Source organism: Ovis aries, chromosome 4, assembly GCF_016772045.2.
Source record: "Ovis aries strain OAR_USU_Benz2616 breed Rambouillet chromosome 4, ARS-UI_Ramb_v3.0, whole genome shotgun sequence".
NCBI classification, from domain to species: Eukaryota; Metazoa; Chordata; class Mammalia; order Artiodactyla; family Bovidae; genus Ovis; species Ovis aries.
The window spans coordinates 65,376,557-65,397,770 of NC_056057.1; the positions used below are offsets into that span (position 1 = coordinate 65,376,557).

The 21,214-nt window shown below is 45.4% G+C and overlaps 1 protein-coding gene across 1 annotated transcript in view; it reads right to left on the reverse strand.

Moving 5' to 3' along the window:
• Positions 1–1,203: 1,203 nt before the first annotated feature.
• The window catches only part of FKBP9 (FKBP prolyl isomerase 9), a 43,159-nt gene continuing 23,148 nt past the window's right edge, over positions 1,204–21,214 (reverse strand). Inside the window, exons 6-10 of the mRNA XM_012176841.4 lie at positions 20,223–20,368; positions 12,028–12,214; positions 8,041–8,186; positions 6,347–6,510; positions 1,204–3,042 (exon numbers count right to left, since the gene is read on the reverse strand). Coding sequence (XP_012032231.4) covers positions 2,866–3,042; positions 6,347–6,510; positions 8,041–8,186; positions 12,028–12,214; positions 20,223–20,368 — 820 coding nt within the window. The 3' untranslated portion in view covers positions 1,204–2,865. The remainder of the gene's footprint in view (positions 3,043–6,346; positions 6,511–8,040; positions 8,187–12,027; positions 12,215–20,222; positions 20,369–21,214) is intronic.

Genomic DNA, 21,214 nt, shown 5'->3' on the forward strand with positions numbered 1-21,214 from the left:
GGCTCACAGTCCTTAACTTCCCCAGAGAAACTTATCTTTTATTCAGCCAACCTGCTACTGTAGAAAATAGCCAGTGAAGAAATTCAAACAGGACCAGCTAGAGATCTAGGGTAGAGAATAAGCCCAAGAGATTCATCTCCATGAACATGTGAGTATAAAGACGTTACAAATCAAATGCATTCCAAAGGGCAATTCAGTTCAACAGATCATTAACCTATCTAGTGCACTCAAAGAATTCTGTTAAATGGAAAAGCTGCGTGACTGTGTGCTCCACAGAAGAGGGTTAAGGAGCATTAGTGACAATGGCGGCAGGAGCCAGGAAGGCCGTGGGCACCTCTCTCCCCTCCAAAAAGCACACAGAATCCCTGAAGTTGCCTCTGCAAAGAGTAAAACAGGGACTTCCCTGGTGGTCCCGTAGTTGCAAGTCTGCCATGCAATGCATGGGACACAGGTTTGACCCCTAGGCGGGGAACTAAGATCCCACAAGCCACAGAGCAACTGAATTGTGTGCCATAACTAGAGAGGCCGTGGGCTGCCACTAAGCCCTGATGCAGCCAAATATTTTTTTTTTTTAAAGAGTAAAGCAGAACATTTGCTCTTTAAAAACTATGTAGTTTTTCTCTCTAAATATGCCATTTATTTTTCCACCCCAACCCCTACCAGAGCCATTCTACACCTTCCCCTGCATCCCAAAACACTGATCTCAGAACATCAGCCCCTGAGCTCTTTGCCCTCTGGCTTCAGACTGGCTTCAGCTGATGAGAGCAGGACAGAGAGGATGAGTGTTTCCTCTCTCACCACTCTGCCCACTGCCAGCCACGGTTCTGGGTGTAGCTGTGTCCTTCCACCCACTCCTACCAGGCAGCCCCACCCAGGCTCCCCCGACCCTTCAGCCCCAGCATTAGAGCAGCTTCCTACTGTTGATGCCCAACGGCGGTCATGGGTACCTCGGCATCCTTACTGCAACGCCCCGCCCTGCCCCAACCCCACCACACTCATGTAAAGAGTCCTTTCATTCGCTTCTCTTCAGAAGTCCCACTTGAGTGTATGTTTCCAGCCAAGACCCTGACAGATACACCCTCTTTCTACTGTACAGCGATCTTCTACTTTCAACTCAGTCCTGCTGAGTTTTTAACCAAGGGGATTCTGGAGGCATGGCGTATTCTTATGGGGGAAACGAGCCTTCAAATAAAACACAAAACCTGATAATTCAATACTTTATATATGAAAAATTCATTTTCCAATATTCGTTCCACTGAATGAGTGCACAGCATTTTCAGGAACTATCTCGGCTGTATCAGTACAAAATAGTTTAAATTAGTCAAAGTCACTTCAAAAGGAAAATCATTGGTTACTTCAGGGTGAGTGCCACCACCATGAGGAGACATAGGCAGCAAGGTGGTTACTGCATGAGGACAGGTCAGCAGGCACAGTGTCCTACACAGAGAGAGGCCCCCAGGCCTTAGGGCACTTTCCTCTCCAGACAGAGGGGTGACAGAAATACATCACTTTGTTTAGGCTCACCTGTTGGGATGACATTTCTGTCTTGACTACAGTGAGAGAACTCGAGTGTGGCTGAGCCATCAGCCCTACTTGTATCTATCTGATCAAAGGATTCAGGGTGGGAAGAGAGGGTGCTATGGGATAGAGTGATGGGAATAAGAAAGAGCAAAGCGAACAATCTTACATGACAAATGCAGAATCAAATTCTCATGGTACAACATGCCTTATGTTTGGTCCTCTGACTTTCTTTTTAACCTCCAAGTTACCCGGCCAATAGGAGGACCACAACAATGTGGGATGTAATTAACCAGAAAAGTGTGTGTGTGTGTGTGTCGGGGGGGGGGGGGGCATGGTGGAGACTGGGCATTACAATGTGGGATGTAATTAACCAGAAAAGTGTGTGTGTGTGTGTGTGTGTGTGTGTGGGCATGGTGGAGACTGGGCATTACAATGTGGGATGTAATTAACCAGAAAAGTGTGTGTGTGTGTGTGTGTGTGTGTGTGTGTGTGTGTGTGTGTGGGCATGGTGGAGACTGGGCATTACCAGGTGTAGGTGGGTGGGTGTGGGTGTGTGTGGGCATGGTGGAGACTGGCCATTACCAGGTGTGGGTGGGTGTGTATGTGTGTAGGCATGGTGGAGACTTGGCATTATCAGAGGGGTGTGTGTGTGTGTAGGCATGGTGGAGACTGGGCATTACCAGGTGTGTGTGTGTATGTGTAGGCATGGTGGAGACTGGGCATTACCAGGTGTGAGTGTGTGTGTGTGTGTGTGTGTGTAGGCATGGTGGAGACTGGGCATTACCAGGTGTGTGTGTGTGTGTGTGTGTGTGTGTGTGTGTATAGGCATGGTGGAGACTGGGCATTACCAGGTCTCGTGCAGACTGCTAAGAAGTTTCCTGGGGCTATCTGGGAATGCTGATGGGGCCTGCCCTCTCTTTTCTAGCCACCTGGAGAACATTTTGAAAACACCAGCAAGTTAACATTTTTAACCCTCTTTATGTAGATAACCCAGACACATTTTCCTCTGTTCCCTCCAAGATGATTACAACTTCTGTATGATGCTATTTTCCTTTAATAACAAACCACCTACCCAGAAGGCTCACAAAATAATAGCTGACAATGCAGCATTTTCAATGTTCTACACCACCCATGCTAAGGCCCCTGCACTGATTTTATTTAGTATCACTGGCATCAGCCTAAAATTCTCACCATGTATATCAACCCACCCCAATGCACGTCCCAGGTGCTATGTGACCCACCTACTACTTGCTGACCATTCCCCTTCTGAGAGACCCTCGCACCCTCAGTGCACATTCTGCCACAACAGGGGGCTTGGTATCATGCAAGTGGCTCAGGTCAGGTTTAGAGTTCATCGTGTTTTGTCTCCTGGTCTTTGAGTTTAAATTCCTCAGCCGTGACCTTCCCATCTCCATTTCGGTCCTGGTTGGTGAACATATTCTTCACGATCATCTCAGCATCAAATCCAGGAGCGAGTTTCCCTTTTCCAGATGCCACCTGGGCATGAATGTACTCTGAGAACTGGAGAGAAAGGGGCAGTACAGACCATGAGACAGGATAGCCAAAGACACCAAGCTGGAGCCCGAACAAGGCGGTCCTGGGACAGTGGGGTTGGAATTTGAGTCTGAGCCAGCAGAACAGACAAAATCTTCTGAGCTATATGATCTCGATTTTTTTCCTCCAGCACGCGTGCTCAGTCACTTCAATTGCATCCAACTCTGCGACCCCATGGACTGTATGTAGCCCACCAGGCTCCTCTGTCCATGCGATTCTCTAGGCAAGAATACTAGAGTGGGTTGCCATGCCCTCCTCCAGGGAATCTTCCTGACCCAGAGGTGGAACCCGTATCTCCTGCATCACCTGCACTGCAAGCAGATTCTTTACCTCTGAGCCACTGGGGATGGCTTTTAACCTCTGGATGCAGGTTAAAAACCTTGGACAAAATGACTATGGGAGTGCTTAGGTTCCAGGCAGCCAGTACCTAGCAGTCACTGGAACTATCCTGTTTCCCTAAATCAACACTTAGTTTTCCACCTACAGCTGATCCCCTAATCATCCTTGCCTCTGAAAATTCATTCATTCATACAATAAAAACCTACTGTCTACTGTATGCTGAGCAGCATTCTACAGCCTAAAGATTCATCAATAAACAAAACATCCTGCTCTTGTAATTCTAGCATACACTACTGGAAAAGATATACTATTAAAAAGGGACATTTAGAATACTATGCAAACACTAAAAAAGGAACATTTAAAAGGTAAGTAAACTACATATTAAGTTAGAAAATAAAATGCTCCAGAGAAAGGAAAGTCAGCCAAGTCAGGAAGATCAAGAGTACAGCCAGGGGAATTGGTTTAAGTATCAATTTGGTGGTCAGGGTAAAAGCACAGTGCTAAAGAGAAGTGTGTATGGAGGCTTAAAGGAAGGGAGGGAACAAGCCCACCAGTTACCTAGGGGAAATGTCTGCTGAGCAGAGAACAGCCGGTGCAAAGGCCCCAGGTGGACACATCCCCAGTGTGTTTACAGCACAGCAAAGGGACAGTCGACGGAAGGACAGGACAGTGAGCAGGTGGCGGAGGGCCTTGTGGGGCCCTTGTGGGCCGCTGTAAAGACTTTGAAGATGAAGGGATGTATGGTTAGGCCAACAAATACAGCTGTTCTCTTACTGCTCGGCCAGCCCTTGCTTCACCTACACCCTACTCACAAGAAACCCTGCCCCAGCTAGTGATTGCTCTCCTCTTTATGCCAAAACAGCTCCACCTGCTAGTTTATTAAAGGGAAATATCTGCCCTCATGATGGTCTAACCTGAGGGCCTGTGAGGGTCGTGTCCTAGCTTCTGGTTTTCTTGGTAACTGATGAGCCAACCTGACATTAATTCCCCTATGAACGGTAGCCTCCTTCTCCCCCAGGTAGTAAAGGCTCCTGCTATGTCCCATCTGCCATACACTGTGGGGGTGTCACTCCACGGCCTTTGCTGCAGACATGGAAGATCCCTGTTCAGTAAGTTGTTGATGTCTCTGTCACCACCTCCAGGCTCTTTCTGCAGTCTCCAGGCTGGACAACTACAAGGCTTTGGGCCTGCGGGATGCTCCCTGACAGGAGGCTTCTGCAGAGTTCTGAGATGAAGCGGGCCCTGCTCCAACTCACGTTTTAGAAGGACCACTCTGGCTGCTCTGAGGGGCAAGGGTGTGAGCAGGAAGACCTCTGCAGAGGTCCAAGAGGGAGGTGACGGACACTGGATTGAGGTACTATGGAGTGGAGGTGGTGAGAAGTGGTCAGGTTCCGGGTATATTTTCAAGAAACAGCTAGAATAATTTCCTGATGGATTTAATCTAGCCTGTGAGAGAAGAGAGGAGGGATGACTGGGTGTTCTCACCTGAGCAGCTGGAAGGGAAATGCTGTCATCAAATGAGATGGGTGAAGCAAGTTTGGGGGGTGGATATGGGGGGTTCAGTGAATGACAATGTCAAGTGGGCAGCTGATACCTTAGTGTGAAGAGGAGAGAAGACAGGCCCGGAGCTGCCAATCTGGAAGCCAACAGGATGAAGACGATAAAGCCTTAGGACGGGAGGAGGTCACCAAAGGATGACATCAAGGAGGAGCAAAGTTCAGGACTTAGCCTGGGGCCCTCCACTCTGAAAAGCCCTGGGAGAAGCAGCTACAAGTGAGGCAGAAGGAACCTGGAGAAACTGTGAGGTGGAAGCCAGGAAAAGAAGGCATCTCAAAAAGGAAACAGCTGTGCTAAAGCAAGCTTGAGAACTGACCATTGGGTTCAGTGCCTGAGCAAGAAACCAAGTTCAGTGGTGTGGAGGATAAAAACCCAACAGGACTGGGTATAAAAGAGATTAGGAGGAAAGGAATTGGAAGCAGGAAGGACAGACAACTCTTGAGGCTTCTGCTGTAAAGACAGCAAAAAAAAAAAGAAAAGAAATGGAAAGATGCATTAATAAGGGAAAACAGCAGCATGCTCTTAAGCTAATGGGAATGGTCAGTAGTTGGGAAAATGTGGATGATAGAAGAGAGAAGGGGAGGAGGCTGGAGCCACGTCCTTGAACAAGGAGATGGGAACAGGAAGGACAGACAACTCTTGAGGCTTCTGCTGTAAAGACAGCAAAAAAAAGAAAAGAAATGGAAAGATGCATTAATAAGGGAAAACAGCAGCATGCTCTTAAGCTAATGGGGATGGTCAGTAGTTGGGAAAATGTGGATGATAGAAGAGAGAAGGGGAGGAGGCTGGAGCCACGTCCTTGAACAAGGAGATGGGAACAGGCAGAGACCTGAAACTCCCCAGAGCTGCGACAAGACAAAGACTCTCTTGCCCGGCTCCACAAAGGGGTGTCTCATACAGGAGAGACAACACAGGACCTAGATGATCGAGACATCTACAAACCACTGGACAGCTGTGCAAACTTGAGCAAGCCATTCACCTTCTCTGTGCACAGCTGTTTTCTTCTGAAAAATAGGGGTGATTACATGGCTGTCATGAGGGCCAAACAAGATAATATATGTGAAAAACACTTAGCACCATGCAGGCCGCAGAGAGCACCCAGGAACGAAGAACTGAGTCCAGATCTGTGAGCCATGGAATCAATCCCTGAACTTCTCAGGGCCTCAGTTTCTTCAAAGAGGAACTGTGAGCTTCGACTTAGAAGACTTGGGGTGTGTGCGCAAGCGCCTAACACACGAGCATGCAGTTTACAGATCACAAGGAGCAAGCAGCAGTATCCACCCTCTGAGTGGGTTCACATTCAGGATGGGTGCCCCAGCCCAGGGAGTTTCCCTGAGCTCCTTGGGCCCCACTTCTATTCAACAAGGTCAGTTACCTCTTCCAGGAGGACTTCTCCATCACCATCCTTGTCAATCTCTTCAAAGAGGTTGGCTGACACCTCACCGTTCCATACAAACATGTACCCCTCTGGCAGGCCAGCCACGAGCTCCAGCAGCTCGATGTCAAACACCAGCACGGCACTGCCGGGCACTTCTCCATCTGCCACAGGACAGGGGTGGAGGTGGCGTTAACGACAAGGCAGCGAGCATGCCCCTCTGCCCCCCGCCCTAGCACCCAGGCTCTGGCTGCCTCATGGATGGAGGCATCTCTTGGGACAGCAAAAAAGTTCAGCCTCAGCAAGTGGGTTTTCCAAACTGTAGGTAGTGAGTCTCAAATCAATTTAAAGGATGGTGACCAACGTTTTTTTAAATTAGGGGTAGAATAAAATCAGAGTACATTATACATAGAAAGGATAGATACTATTTTATGAAACTTAGTTCTAATCATATAAAACTAAATCTATACGTATTATTGTTGTTGCTCAGTCATTAAGTCACGTCCAATTCTTTTGTGACCCCATGGACTGTAGCCCACCAGACTCTTGTATCCGTGGGGTTCTCTAGGCAAGAATACTGGAGTGGGTTGCCATTCCTTTCTCCAGAGGATCTTCCCGGGGCAGGGATGAAACCCTCAGCTGCTGCACTGGCTGGCAGGTTCTTTACCACTGAGCCACCAGGGAAGCCCATATGTATCCATACACGAGGTATAAATTGTATGCTTATGCATAACACTAATTGGGAGATAAAATGTAATTCTTACTGTGTCTTGGTGAAAAGAAGTTTAAGCGCAACTAGCAGAGACCACAATGGTAGAACTTTTGAATAAATTTAACCACGGAACTTTAAGAATAATACATTATGCCTTAAAATCATAAGCCATGATATGATTTGTAAACACAAATTCTAGAACAGTATATACAGTATGGGCCCAAAATAACTTATAAGTATGTGACTATAAGTAAATGTAATGTGCATTATTTTAAATTATATATTGTAATTATATGTCATGGGAGTATAGTCTTACAGGATACATTTTTTTAAGTGTTTTTTCCTCAGATTGGGGAAAATAGCATAGAGTATATCTTCTCCGATTATTTAAAAATTTTGAAAAAAATCAATCCAAAGTGCCTATTACTTCTGTAAATTAGCACTTCCCATCTACTCCATCTCCACACAGCAGAAGTACAAGAACTGAAAAAGAAGGGATTCCGACCAAACTCCATGAGGAGGGTTCATTTTGGCCAAAATCAGAATCAAACCATAATAGCCGTGAGAGCAACATACCACTCGTATTTCCAGAACTTGACACCAATCTTTTCCACAAGGAAATCTTCTTAGATAGCTTATAGGTTCAGCATTCCACTGTCCCAGGAAACAGTTTCCCAAGGAAGCACCTAGCTCACCTGGGAACCCCTTTCAGTGACATTTCCCACACATGGGTTTGAAGAGTCAAGGGTTTTTTGTTTTTTTGTTTTTTTTCACAAAAACTCCTGCTTAATCCCATTAACATGGCACTCACATCGAATTCACAGGGTTTTGAAACAAAAATGCCAAAGACTTGAATAAAAACCACAGATTTTCTGGGTTGGGGTTTTAAATGGAAGAAGCATATTGTGTTAGAACCTCAAAAAGTACAAAATACAAACAATGACCATGTCCCAGACGCCTTTTACTACTGTTACAGACTCACCCACGCCAGCCTCGCCGTAGCCCAGGTGGGGCGGAATGATCACAGTCCGCTTCTCTCCAACACACATCTCTCTGAGACCCATATCCATTCCCAACACGACCTGTCCAGATCCTAAAACGATGTTATACGTTTTGCCTAAATTCCACCTGAAAATGAAACAGAAGAATCTCTGGTTAGGCCATCAAGCCACTGGTAGTTGAGCATGTCTTCCTGAGAACATGTCACTTCTGTGATCTTTCTGCCAAAGATACAGAACTCCTGCGGAATCATAAGGACACAAACCCACACTGAGGGACAGTCTGCAAAACAACCAACCTGGAATCGTCAAAAGTTTCAAGGTGAAAATCAAGAGATGACTGAGGGACTGGTTGAGAGTTTTGGACATACTGCAATGAATCCTCTTGCTATAAAAGACCTTACAGGAACATTTGGCAAAACAAGTGGTATATGCGTAAATACCTAAGTCACTAAGTTTTAGTCAGTGTTCTGAAATTTGTCAGAAATTTTCAAGAAAAATTTAAAAATATGTAATGTAGTTAAGACCCAGATTTGCATTCAGCAGACCTGAGTCTGAATCCTGGTTCTGCCACTTAATCTCACAGAAATATAATTTTACAGTTTCCTCATCTATAAAATAGAGATAATAACAGCTATTGCACAGGACATTCTAAATAGCAAATAATATGGTTGGCACGGAGGAAGGCAAGCATCAAGAGCTCAATAAATGGACAGCCTTGAGAGTGCCACGTGCTTGTGCCTATAACACTCTATGACTCCAGAATAAAAACAGTTCACTTGGGCCATGGTTTTAATGAGCCTTGATGCCCAAAATCCCTAGGGAATCCAAATAAAAGTCACCTCAATCAGTACTGAAAGTAAATCTATTTTCAAATTGATGCATTCCTATCACTTCCTAAAAGCAAACAATGGGAATATCCTTCAAATCCAAAGAAAAAATGCCTCCTGGCTCTCTTGGTGCCCCCTTGATATCCATCACCAGGTGGTGACAACAAGGAAGGTACCACCCCTTGGGCCACCTCCCATTCTCAGGCTTCCCAGCCTCCCGCAGGCGAAGGGCCCAAACAGCGTTTGCATCTGTCCTACCTGGGCTGAAAGGGAAACAAAGCCAGTTCCAGCACACTGGATGCCTTGGCCCCAGGCCTGAGGGAGGGCTCTCCTCTGCCCTACCCCAACACAACCCCTCCTTTGTCAGCAGCACAGAGGCGCCCTCACACTGCCTCTCTCCAGGGACCCTGGGCAACTTCCCATGGGACTATTGGGTTTCAAAATCGTACAGAATATGCAAGAACTCATTGAGTTATCAAATAACAAGTGTTTATTCTCTTCTGAGGCCAGTTTCAACACACATGAAGAGAACCCTCTAAGCAAGCAACTTTATTCTTTTCTGAGGCCAGTTTCAACACACATGAAGACAACCCTCTAAGCAAGCAACTTGTTTTTACATGTCATCTCTGAAAACTCAGCTCATTCTTTTCCCTCAAGTCATACTTTTATTTTTGATTTGCCAGTTTTTGTCTCAGACATTCTCCTCATTCCTTCTGTGTATTCCCGGCTTCCCATTCGGTGCAAGCTTCCTGCTTCCTGCCTACAGGCAGCCCTCTCTGGCTCTCCACCCACGTTCCCCTCTCTCTGGTCCCACTCTCCCAGTCCCGATCAATGAGCAACAACAGCAGCACCTGCCAAGCTGTGAATAGAGCCCACGTGGGCTTCGGGTGGCACCAGACCCCGTCCTCCAGAAGAGGCTCCTCCCACACACAGGTAAGCCTTCTCCTGCCGCACTTCCCACGACCCTGTTACTCTGAAACTTCCGCCCAGAAGAGAACCCGCAGGGACGCCCAGACACTGCTCTTTCGTGTCAGTGTACACGTGACACAGATGACTCCAGTGGTTCAGAATAGAGCCTCTGGGAAGAGGAAGGAGCGTCACGTGGCTGCTGCATGCTCTGTAAGAATATTGTACATCCGCCAAACACGCCTCAGAAGCAGGAAGACGGATTCCCCCACCCCACAAGAGACGCATATCCTGATCCACCAAAGAAGAAATTCCTTTGTTCATTTCCCACCCCCACTTCCCCTTTCCAAAGCTGTAGGAGGACCAACAAGAATAGGAACGTCAGCCCAGCAATGACAGCTGGCCATCGGCCTTACAGGCTGTCCTAATCTCGTTTTCCCATGCACAAGCTCACTAAACCCAGAACAAATGCAAGCCATGCTTCTTCCCCACTGTCCTCCACAAGTTTCCAACCATTAGTGCAGTGAAGTTTGTTGTAAGCTAGATTCTCCTGTAAATCTGGGCTCCAGGAGCTAGAGCATATTTCATTGATTCTATAATGCATATTTTTTCACATTTTAATTTCTCTTGATTTGGGATACATCTTACAACAGACATCATGTTGTTATTTTTTGACAGCGTTCTTTGTTTCTTGAGATACATAAAATAATGCTTCTAAAAACCAACACATTTTAGATCTGATGAAATACATGAAATGCTTTAGGTCTCACAGCACCAGAGAGAATGAGGAGTATGTCACTCAAGCTCTCCACACCTGGCCATACTCTGTCACCTGAGGCTAGAAGACAAAGGGATGGGTGAGAAGGAGATAAGACCCTTTTCATCTAGAATAAATGCAGTAGCACATATTTATATGAAGCTGTTCTTTCTCTTTAAGACTAAACTTAGGATTCTAAGCCAGGCTCAGGACAAAAATGGATGTACTTATATGGAGACACAAAGAAAGGCTGAAAATGTTTCCTTCCCAAAGAGAATAGCATATTACCTTGGCTCAGATGGTAAAGAATCTGCCTGTAATGCAGGAGACCTGGGTTCGATCTCTGGGTTGGGAAGATCCCCTGGAGAAGGGAACAGCTACCTACTCCAGTATTCTGGCCTGGAGAATTCCATGGACAGAGGAGTCTGGCAGGCTACAGTCTATGGGGTCGCAGAGTTGGACATGACTGAGCGACTTTCACGTCCATAGATAATCTAAAGATTCAGATACATAAGGAGCAAAGCTCCTTTTACCTGCATGATACTAGTATACACTGTTGATTCCTAGTAATATAGTTTTAGATTCATCTCAGTTAACATTTATAAAATACTTCCTTTGCGTTATGTTCTGGGCTAAGTGTAAGGAGTAAAAAGATGAATAAACATGTTGAGTATCTAAGGAGTTCAGACCAGCAACAGTGATAGAAACAACTATTAGGTGTGTGTGCATACTCAATCTCTAAGTTGTGTCCAACTCTTAGTGACTCCATGCAGTGTAGCCCACCAGGCTCCACTGTCCATGGGATTTCGCAGGTGAGAATACTGGAGTGGGTTGCCATTCCCTCCTCCAGGGGATCTTCCCCACCCAGGGATCGAACCCGTGTCTCCTGTGTCTCCTGCATTGGCAGGCGAATTCTTTACCGCTGAGCCACCTGGGAAGCCCCCAACTAAAAGGCAGGTAATACATAAAACATTATGAGTCTCAGAAGTGAGAACAGTTGATTCTTCCTAGGAACTAGGCAAAGACCTTGCGAAAAGGGAAGGTGCTTAGACCAGGGCAGAAGTTGGCCAGAAGGAAGGATGAACACAGTGCACATCCTGCACCACAGCACATGGCACCCCCGGGAGGCGGAAGATGGATCTCAGCAGAAGACGAGGCTGCTGAGGCAGAATGGAGCTGACAGGAGAGCCTCACGTGCCTCCAGAGAGACTCTGGAGCTTGGATTTTATCTGTGGGTTCTTTTTTAAAGACAGTAGTTACGAGATCTTTTCAGACAGTTTCAAGGGGACAAGATGAGACCGTTCAGAGGGAACTCTTAGAACAATGTACCGGAGTAGTGATGTACATTTAAGATACACAGTGCAAAAGGCATGGAACTAAAGCCCTCAATGAGTATCTGGGGAAAAGGAAAGGGGGGCCACAGGAATACCAACTGTTATCCACCAGGCTCACACCCCACCGATCCCTGCTGTCCTTACGTGGAATCCAGCAGGGTCCCGTCCAGAAGTGAGGCATTGTAGTGATACTTGAGGTAATCCCCTTTCTTACTCAACACGGAGCAGTCAGGGGGCTTGTAGTGGGAGGTGATGCTGATGGAGTCTGACGGGTTGTGAAAGTCAATCACGTGGATGTCAAACACCAGCACAGCCGAGCCAGGGATGTTCCCTAGAGGACAGACATAGGCAATTAGAATCGTAGCAGCACACCTGACCCCCCGTGTCACCAGGTAGTCCTCACAGACCTCAGTGGGAAGTGCAGGGACCCAGCTATGTAATCCCAGGGATGCTGGAAGAACAAAGCTAGAAGGGCTGCTAAAATGTAAACTAACTCAGTTTTATAGATGGGGAAACTGAGGCACAGATTTGTCCACAGTCAGGGGCACAGTTTGGACTAAAAGTCAAGACACTGCACTACTGCCCCATGGAATGGTTACGCCTGAAAGACTTACAGCTAAGTTCATCGGAGATGAGAAAACTAAAGCTCAGCCGAATTAACACTTGCCCCACTCCTGCTAGAAGAGGTGAGATAAGAAAATCAGTTATAGGAAGAAAATCACTTTAGTGCCCTACCACTGCTCAAGAGAAGCAAAACCAACAGTAACTTCATGGGGGAAAGTTCAGTTCAGTCGCTGAGTTGTGTCCGACTCTTTGCGACCCCATGGACTGCAGCATGCCAGGCTTCCCTGTCCATCACCAACTCCCGGAACTTGCTCACACTCATGTCCATTGAGTCGGTGATGCTATCCAACCATCTCATCCTCTGTCATCCACTTCTCCTGCCTTCAATCATTCCCAGCATCAGGGTCTTTCCCAGCATCGGCATTATGGGGGAAAACACCTAGCTAAAACTGGCCCATATACACCCCTTAAGATATACTACACCTAACAGTTCACAAAGTGCTTTATGACACGTCCTGTTCTACACAAAATTACTGCACTTCCACTTTTGAGAACATTATCTCACATCTGTGAATAATGTTTTACACTATGTGTGTGTGCTAAGTCACTTCAGTTGTGTCTGATTCTTTGTGACCCAGTGAACCATAGCCTGCCAGGCTGCTCTGTCCATGGGATACTCCAGGCAAGAATACTGGAGTGGGTAGCTGTGCTCTCCTCCAGGGGATCTTCCAACTCTGGGATTGAACCCACATCTCCTACATCCCCTGCAATGGCAGGCAGGTCCTTTACCACTAGCGCCAGCTGGGAAGCCCGTTTTACACTTTACAAAGCATTTTTCACATACATTCTCTTATTAAATCTCTGCAGCAGCCTTGTTGGGTAAATATTATCATAAATTCAGGAACAGCAGTTCCTGCATGAATTTAATGACAGCTTCTAGGAAGGCATCAGTTGTTAACCACACTTCCTAAATCATTTCAAAATTTAAATGTAAAAGATTTGTAAACAGTAATACTTAGAACCAAGAATGTATAATATTTTCATTAGCATTTTGCAGACAAGCAAACCAACTCATATATAACTTGTTCAAGAAAATAACACAGCTATCAAGAGAATTCAGTAGAGATACGTGAACGTCAACAGCCCCTCCTCACCCCACAGATCTTCCAACTCCCACCATGTACTTTTCTGTTTTTTGTCTGCTTTCTCTCTAACACATACTTAATGGGTAGGTGCTTATTAAGTATCAGGCACTCTTATAAGTGCTTCAGATGTATTAGTTTATTTAATTCTCATTATAATAATATATTCCCAAACTACAGATGAGGAAACCGAGGCACAGGTTTGGACACCTGCCCAAAGTTACCAAGGTGTAATTAGAGAAGCTTGTGTGTCTACAGCAGAACACAGGTGCCTGATATTCACTAGTGATGGGGAGTTGCTGACGTGAGCAGTAACAGGATGCAGGATCTTTTCCATAGGAACCAGCTACTGCAAACTGCCATAGGAAGGTGCTCAGAAACCAGAGTCAAGGGCAGCTCTCTGCAGGAAACAGGACACACCAACAGGGGTGAGTGGCTGTGGAGCCATCTCAGTGTTTTCTCAATCTTGGTTACCCCTTAAAATCGACTGGGAATGAAACTTGAAAACATTATGCTCTGACACAGAAAGACAAATATTGTATGTTTTCAATTATATGAGACACTTGGAATAGGCAAATTCATGGAGACAGAAAGTAGAATGATGGTTCCCTTGGGCCAGAGGGAGAGAGGGTAATGGAGAGTTTGGGATGATGGAAAAGTTCTGGATATAGACAATGGTGATGGTTATACCACACTGTGAATATATTCAATGGCACAGAACTATAAACTTTAAAAAGTGTTTAAATGGTAAATAAATACATTTTACCACAATAAAAATTAATTCACCAGATTCACAGAATAAAAGAAAAAATCATGATGACCTGAAAAAAAATCACCTGGGTGCCCCTCTAAGATTCAGATTTAGCTTATCTAGTACTGTGGTCTGTCTCGGTCTTGGGTGCTGTCAGAATGTCCTGGAGAACTTGGTGAAAATACAAAGGGCCAGGACTTTTCCCATGCAGCACCTTTGGTTCTGTAATCTTTTTAGCTGTCAGGGGATTCTCTTCTGTGATGTGTGCCAACATTTGAGAACAGCTGAAGAGTGGTGCCAGGCATAGAATTGTTTTGTTTGTTTTGTTTTGCCCCTCTAAGGGGCAGCCAAGTCTAAGGAATGCTGTGCTAAATGGTCTGTAAGTGAGCAGCTGATGCTATTTAGGAAGCCCTCGAATCGTGGTGCTGGAGAAGACTCTTGAGAGTCCCTTGGACTGCAAGGAGATCAAACCAGTCCATCCTAAAGGAAATCAAACCTGAATATTCATTGGAAGGACTGATGCTGAAGCTGAAGCTCTAGCACTTTGACTACCTGATGCAAAGAGTCAACCAGGGAACAGACCCTGATGCTGGGAAAGATTGATGGCAAAAAGAGAAGAGGGCAGCAGAGGATGAAATGGTTAGATAGCATCACTGACTCAAGAGACATGAATATGAACAAATTCCAAGAGATACTGAAGGACAGGGAAGCCTGGCGTGCTGCAGTTCATGGGGTCGCAAAGAGTTGGACACGACTGAGCGACTGAACATCTCCATGAAGAGGACCAGGCTGCAGGCCGTGGTTGGTGTAGGAGAATGATGGAAAAGAAAGCTGCATCTTGAGCAGCTCCATTAACTTCTCTGAAGAAAGCATGCGGATGAAGCCCAGAAAGGGACAAGGACCTGATGGCATTGCTGCTGCTGCTAAGTCGCTTCAGTCGTGTCCGACTCTGTGCGACCCCACAGACGGCAGCCCACCAGGCTCCACCGTCCCTGGGATTCTCCAGGCAAGAACACTGGGGTGGGTTGCCATTTCCTTCTCCAATGCATGAAAGTGAAAAGTGAAAGTGAAGTCGCTCACTGTCTGACTCTTCGCGACCCCATAGACTACAGCCTACCAGGCTTCTCCGTCCATGGGATTTTCCAGGCAAGAGTACTGGAGTAGGTTGCCATTGCCTTGCAAATTTAACCTCCCTGTGCCAACTGTATCACTGAACTACATTCAAGATGGCTGTTCTCTTGCTCTCTGTACTGCCTCTGTTTGACCAATTCCTGCTTCACTCACATCACTGTCCAGTTCTCTTAATCACAGTGCTTAATCAGTAACTGCCTACATGGATGGCCTGTGCCAGATGCTGGTTTCCCTAGTAACTGATGATGAGCCAACCTGATGGCAGTTCCCCCTATAAACGGTGGCCCCTTCTCCCCAGGGTTCAGTTCAGTTCAGCTCAGTCGTGTCCAACTCTCTGTGACCCCATGAATCGCAGCACGCCAGGCCTCCCTGTCCATCACCAACTCCCAGAGTTCACTCAGACTCACGTCCATCGAGTCAGTGATGCCACCCACCCATCTCATCCTCTGTCATCCCCTTCTCCTCCTGCCCCCAATCCCTCCCAGCATCAGAGTCTTTTCCAATGAGTCAGCTCTTCACATGAGGTGGCCAAAGTACAATTTACCACCCCAAAACATCTCTGACATGTGGATTATTTCAAGTTGAGAGCAAGACCCAAAAGACTCAAACAAAAACCCTCCTTTTTATCTCCTACTTAACTGCCTAAAGAATGTAGATAGAGGACCTGTTCGGGGGTCGGGGAGGTGGGGAGCTATCCCCATAGATAACTACAGTATGAATTACGTGTGTAGACAGGGAGGAAACCAGCAGTCTGTTAGTTAAAATTTCTCTCAGGTCCCAATGTCTGTGTGGCACACTTGCTTTCCCTTCTCCAGGTCAGTCACCTTCCTCCCTTTTGAAGTCTGAAAACACTACACCCAACATCCTCTTCTGTCTTTAGCTAAAGGTAATGTTAAGGCGAGGGCTTCAAACATTTTGGTGAGTTACTCAGTTTCCTTAGATTCCTCCTATATATACATGTCCTTAAACTTTGATTTTCTCCTGTTAATCTGTCTCATATCAATTTAATTCTTAGACCAGCCAAAAGAACCTAGAAGCATAGAGGAAATGATTTTCCTCCCCATTACCAGCAAACTTGAAAGCCAGCTTTTCATTATAGCACCAGCCTCCTCTCTGAATAAACCCATAACCAATACAGAGAAGTAGTTGTCAATTTTCTCCACTAGATAAGCCTCCTCAAGAAGAGACACAGATGACACAAAATAAAGCTGACTGGCACTTTGGGCCAGAAGGAAGCTCGGCGACTCCTTGGAAGCATGGGTTTCCTCGGAGAGCTCTGGGACTTCTGAGTCCTCAGTTCTCCATATATGGGTATCTACAAGTCACAGTCTAATGGAAAGGCATTCTTCCCCTCCGCGTGTGACACAGGCAGCAAGAGACCTGGGTCCAATTCAGCTCCATTCTAATTAGCTATTGTGGCCTCTGGCAAATGACTCAACCTCTTTGGGCCTTGAGTTCATAACTGAGAACTGTTTTGAAGTTTGAACGAGCTCATACATGAGAAGTCTTTGAGACTATGGGTCAAACATTTGCTTCTCTTTTAACTTTTGAAAAAGAGTGCTTAAAAGAAAATGTGCTCAAGAGAGGGGGAGATATATGTATACTAACAGCTGATTCATGCTGTTGTACAGCAGAAACTGACAAACATTATAAAACAATTATCCTCCAATTAAAAAAAAAAGGTAATGTGGAAGTTGGGGGGGCAGATAACCACTGAGGAAGTGATGCTTCCACAACCCTGCAATAGAATTTATTCTCCACTTCAGGGTTTGGAACATATCCATGCTCTGAAGTTAGGGCTGAACCCTATGGAACAAAGCAGACAGCAAAAAGGGCCAGAGCCTTTACAGAAGGCCTCTCCCCTCCCCTCCATCAACCCTGTAAGAGAACATAACTGCAACAAAATGAAATGCCGATGAGTTTGAGAACCCACGAAGAGCCCAGCATTTCTTCCTTCCGCAAATATTCCCGACCCTGTGGTATGCGGTAAGGAAGCTACAGACTTCCTCTATGTCCTGACACCCTTCTCAGGTCAGTCCCTCCATGATTAAAGTTAGGTCCTGTGCAAATCCTGCAGAAGGCTAGAGGCACTCGTTAACCAACAGGTCAGAGACAGATCCTGTGCGAGAGCATCTGGGTGTTACTTGCCAGGGTGCTCCTCCCTCCGTGGCAACACATGATTCAGGATGAAGCAGCCTCATGCCTAGAAAATTTATGAGACTTCAAATGCTTCCCAGAACTTTATATAATTCTTTGCAAAACTATCTCATACTTGAGAGAAAGCCAAAAGGAGAAAAATAATTTAACCAAATGTTTTCCATCAGCATATTCTTCTCAGGGAAAGGAAGAATTCGTTCTAAGGGCATAACAAAACAGGGTACTCTGAAAGTGTTTGTTTATTCCTGTATGTATTTGTCTAGAAGTAGATATTTGCATGGGGCTTCCCTGGTGGCTCAGCAGTAGAGAATCTACCTGTAGTGCAGGAGGTGTAGGAGCCATGGGTTCAATCTCTAGGTCGGAAAGATCCCAGAGGAGGGCATAGCAACCCACTCAAGTATTCTTGCCTAGAGAGTCCCACAGACAGAGAAGCCTGGAAGGCTGCAGTCCACAGATTTGCACAGATCTGGACACAACTGAAGTGACTTAGTACAGCACAGACATTTACATAATACAAAAAAATAGAGCATCAAGACACTAGACAAACAGGACAGGAAGTGAGGCCCGTTGAATGATCTTAAGAGCGTAAGCTGTGATTTCTTGTGTCTTTATAACAGAAATTTAAGTCAGGGGAAAAAATACTTCTCCATGGTACACCCTAGTTTCCAACCAACCTGGGGCTTCTTAGACCGTTCAAACAAACCCTACTGGGAAAATTCTGAAATCCATATGATAGATCCAGTAGGAGAAGTCAGAGAGGGTTAACAAAATGAATGTGTACAGCCAGCCAGGCCAGCCAGCAACAAGAACACGAAAGCAAAATAATACTGCATCAACTATTCCTAAGTTAGCAAAATTTCTGGTCTATTAGAAAAGAAGAAAGGAAATATGGTTTGGAATAGTATGCAACCATTAAAATTCTATGCAACCTGTTGGCATAAAACATTGTTCACAAAAAATGAGGTAAAGAGAAATTACAAAGTTCTATGTGTAGATCATCACAATTTTAGTGTAAATGGATATGTATTTCCTTTTACCGATACAGATTCACATATACTCAAGATATAGAAGTGTACAACCACTTTATGGTTGTATTAGTTTCCTAATGCTGCTGTAACAAATTACCACAAACTTGGTGGCTTAAAACAACAGAAATGTATTCTTATAACTCAGGGGTCAAAGTCTAAACTAAAGTTATTGGCAGGGATGTGTTTCTTTTGGAGGTTTCAGGGGAGAATCTGTTTCCCCATCTTCTCAAGCTTCTCAAGGTCATCCTCCTTCCTCGGCTTGTGGCCCCTTCCTCCAGCTTCTCAGTCAGCAGCCTAGCATTTTCTCCTCTCTCTAGTTTCTTATAAAGATCCTAGGAAGTACAGTAAGGCCATCTGGATGATCCAGGATCACCTCCTCATCTCAAGACCCTCACCTTAATTATATCTGCAAAGTCTCTTTTACCATGGAAAGTAGCATATTCACATGTTCTGCAGATTAGGACATGGACATCTTTGTGGCCAGTATTCCATCTACCACATTAATAATGCTTATTCCTGGCTGCTGAGATTATGGGAAATGTTTGTTGTTGATGAGCTCTGTTTTCTTTTTCTAAAGTCAACATATATTATCTGTGTGATTTTTTTTTAAAAGTTTGCTCTTTGGGCGACAAATATTCTAAAACTGGATTAATGTGATAACTGTACATCTCAATACATTTACTAAAAGTCATTGAGTTGTATACCTAAAAACAGGTGAATTTTATGGCATATCTCAATAAAGTTGTTAAAAACAAAAACCAAAATATAATGCACAGCATAGCAAATACAGACAACAATATTACAATCATTGCTCATTATCAATTATCCCAGCCCCCCAAAATGGTAATCATGTACCATGACAAAAGGGCTTCCCAGGTGGCTCAGTGGTAAAGAATCTCCCGGCTAATGCAGGAGACTCAGCTTTGATTCCCGTGTCAGGTTCGATCCCTAGGTCAGGAAGAACTCCTGGAGTAGGAAATGGCATGCCATTCCAGTATTCTTGCCTGGGAAATCCCATGGCCAGAGGAACCTGGCAGCCTATTCAGTCCACGGGGTTGCAAAGAGTCGGACACAACTGAGCAACTGAACACACACCATGACAGAGGTGCTAATTATCACTACAATGGCAATCACATTACAATATATAAACGTATCAAAATGGCACGTACACCTTAAATACACACAATATATATGCCAAATATACTTCAACAAAAGAAGCGGGAGTTGGCATTTACTTTCAAATAGCTCAACAAAGAGAAAATATAGTTTTACACATACAGAAAAAATAAATACATAGCAAGATGTTAACAACTGATGACTCTAAGTGGAGTTCACTGCAGAGTTCTTTCAACTCTGACGTAGTTTTAAATTTTCCAAAAGGAAAATGGGCAAGGGTAATGAGGAGAAACGCCAGAGCACCTCTAGAAACTAGAGTTATATTTGAGCATTCAAGTCTGAGGCTGGACCTTAGCTTCTATGCTTTGGCTCTCGAGAGGCCCTATTCCAAGCACTGTGGAAGCAACAATTAGTGCTGCTCAGCTCACCCTGGAAGCACCCAGAGCTCACCTCTTCCTTCCTCACCGTACCCCAGGTGAGGGGGGACCACGATCCTCCGCTTCTCTCCGATGCAGACACCAAGTAAACCTTCATCAATCCCGGGAATCACATAGCCCTGCCCAATGTACGTGTCAAAAGTGCGGTTCCGCGAGTAGCTGGGAAAGAGGAAAAGAGCTTGGTCACAAGGGACGCCGCAGCTGCTGTGGAACAGGTACCTGAAACAGCCAGAGTGCGGAGGCCTCCAGACCAGAGGTGAGGTGCACCCTAGAGCTGGAAGACAAGCCAGGAAACACGCTCCCCTGAAATGGTGAACAAGGGTCCACACACGGCATGGGAGCTGCTTCCAGCAGAAACGCTCACAGAAGGAAGCCCTCCAGCACTTGGCTTTAGTCAGGTTACGGATTGGATGCAGCTTACTAGAAGCAACCATGCAGGAATGTAACCAATGGAAACAGGACTGTACTCTTGGGGACCATGTGTAGTCAGTGAAAAAAGCATCAAGAGGTCCTTAACAGAAACTAAGAATTTCTCTGTTAGTTCTTGTAAACAGTTTTAATTAGAAGTTTTAAAGTCTTCTATTACTCTAATATAAAGTTTCAAAGGAAAGCCAAAGAAGGGAAAAAAATTAAAAAGAAATTAAGAATTTCTCTAAAGAGGAGAACACCTGTTTATGTGAGACATGAATATTTGGACTGCCAGAAAAGTAGTATATGTACTGAGAGCGGTTTAACTCTCCAATCTCCACCAGGACCTGGATGAACCTGCGCTGCTATAACTGCTGCTCATCAAGCCACCTCCTGGTGAGTACTTGCCTTTCTCAATGTCTCTGGCAGGAGACCCAGCATTCTGCTCGGTGGAGAGATCCAACCTCTCTGGTTCTGATTACACTATGAGTTTGGAGAGAATAGGGATAAATTTCCCAAAGCCTGATGATTCCAGAATAAAACAATAAAACTTCATATGTCAGGTCTGCTACCAAACTGAACTGCAATGATCTGCGC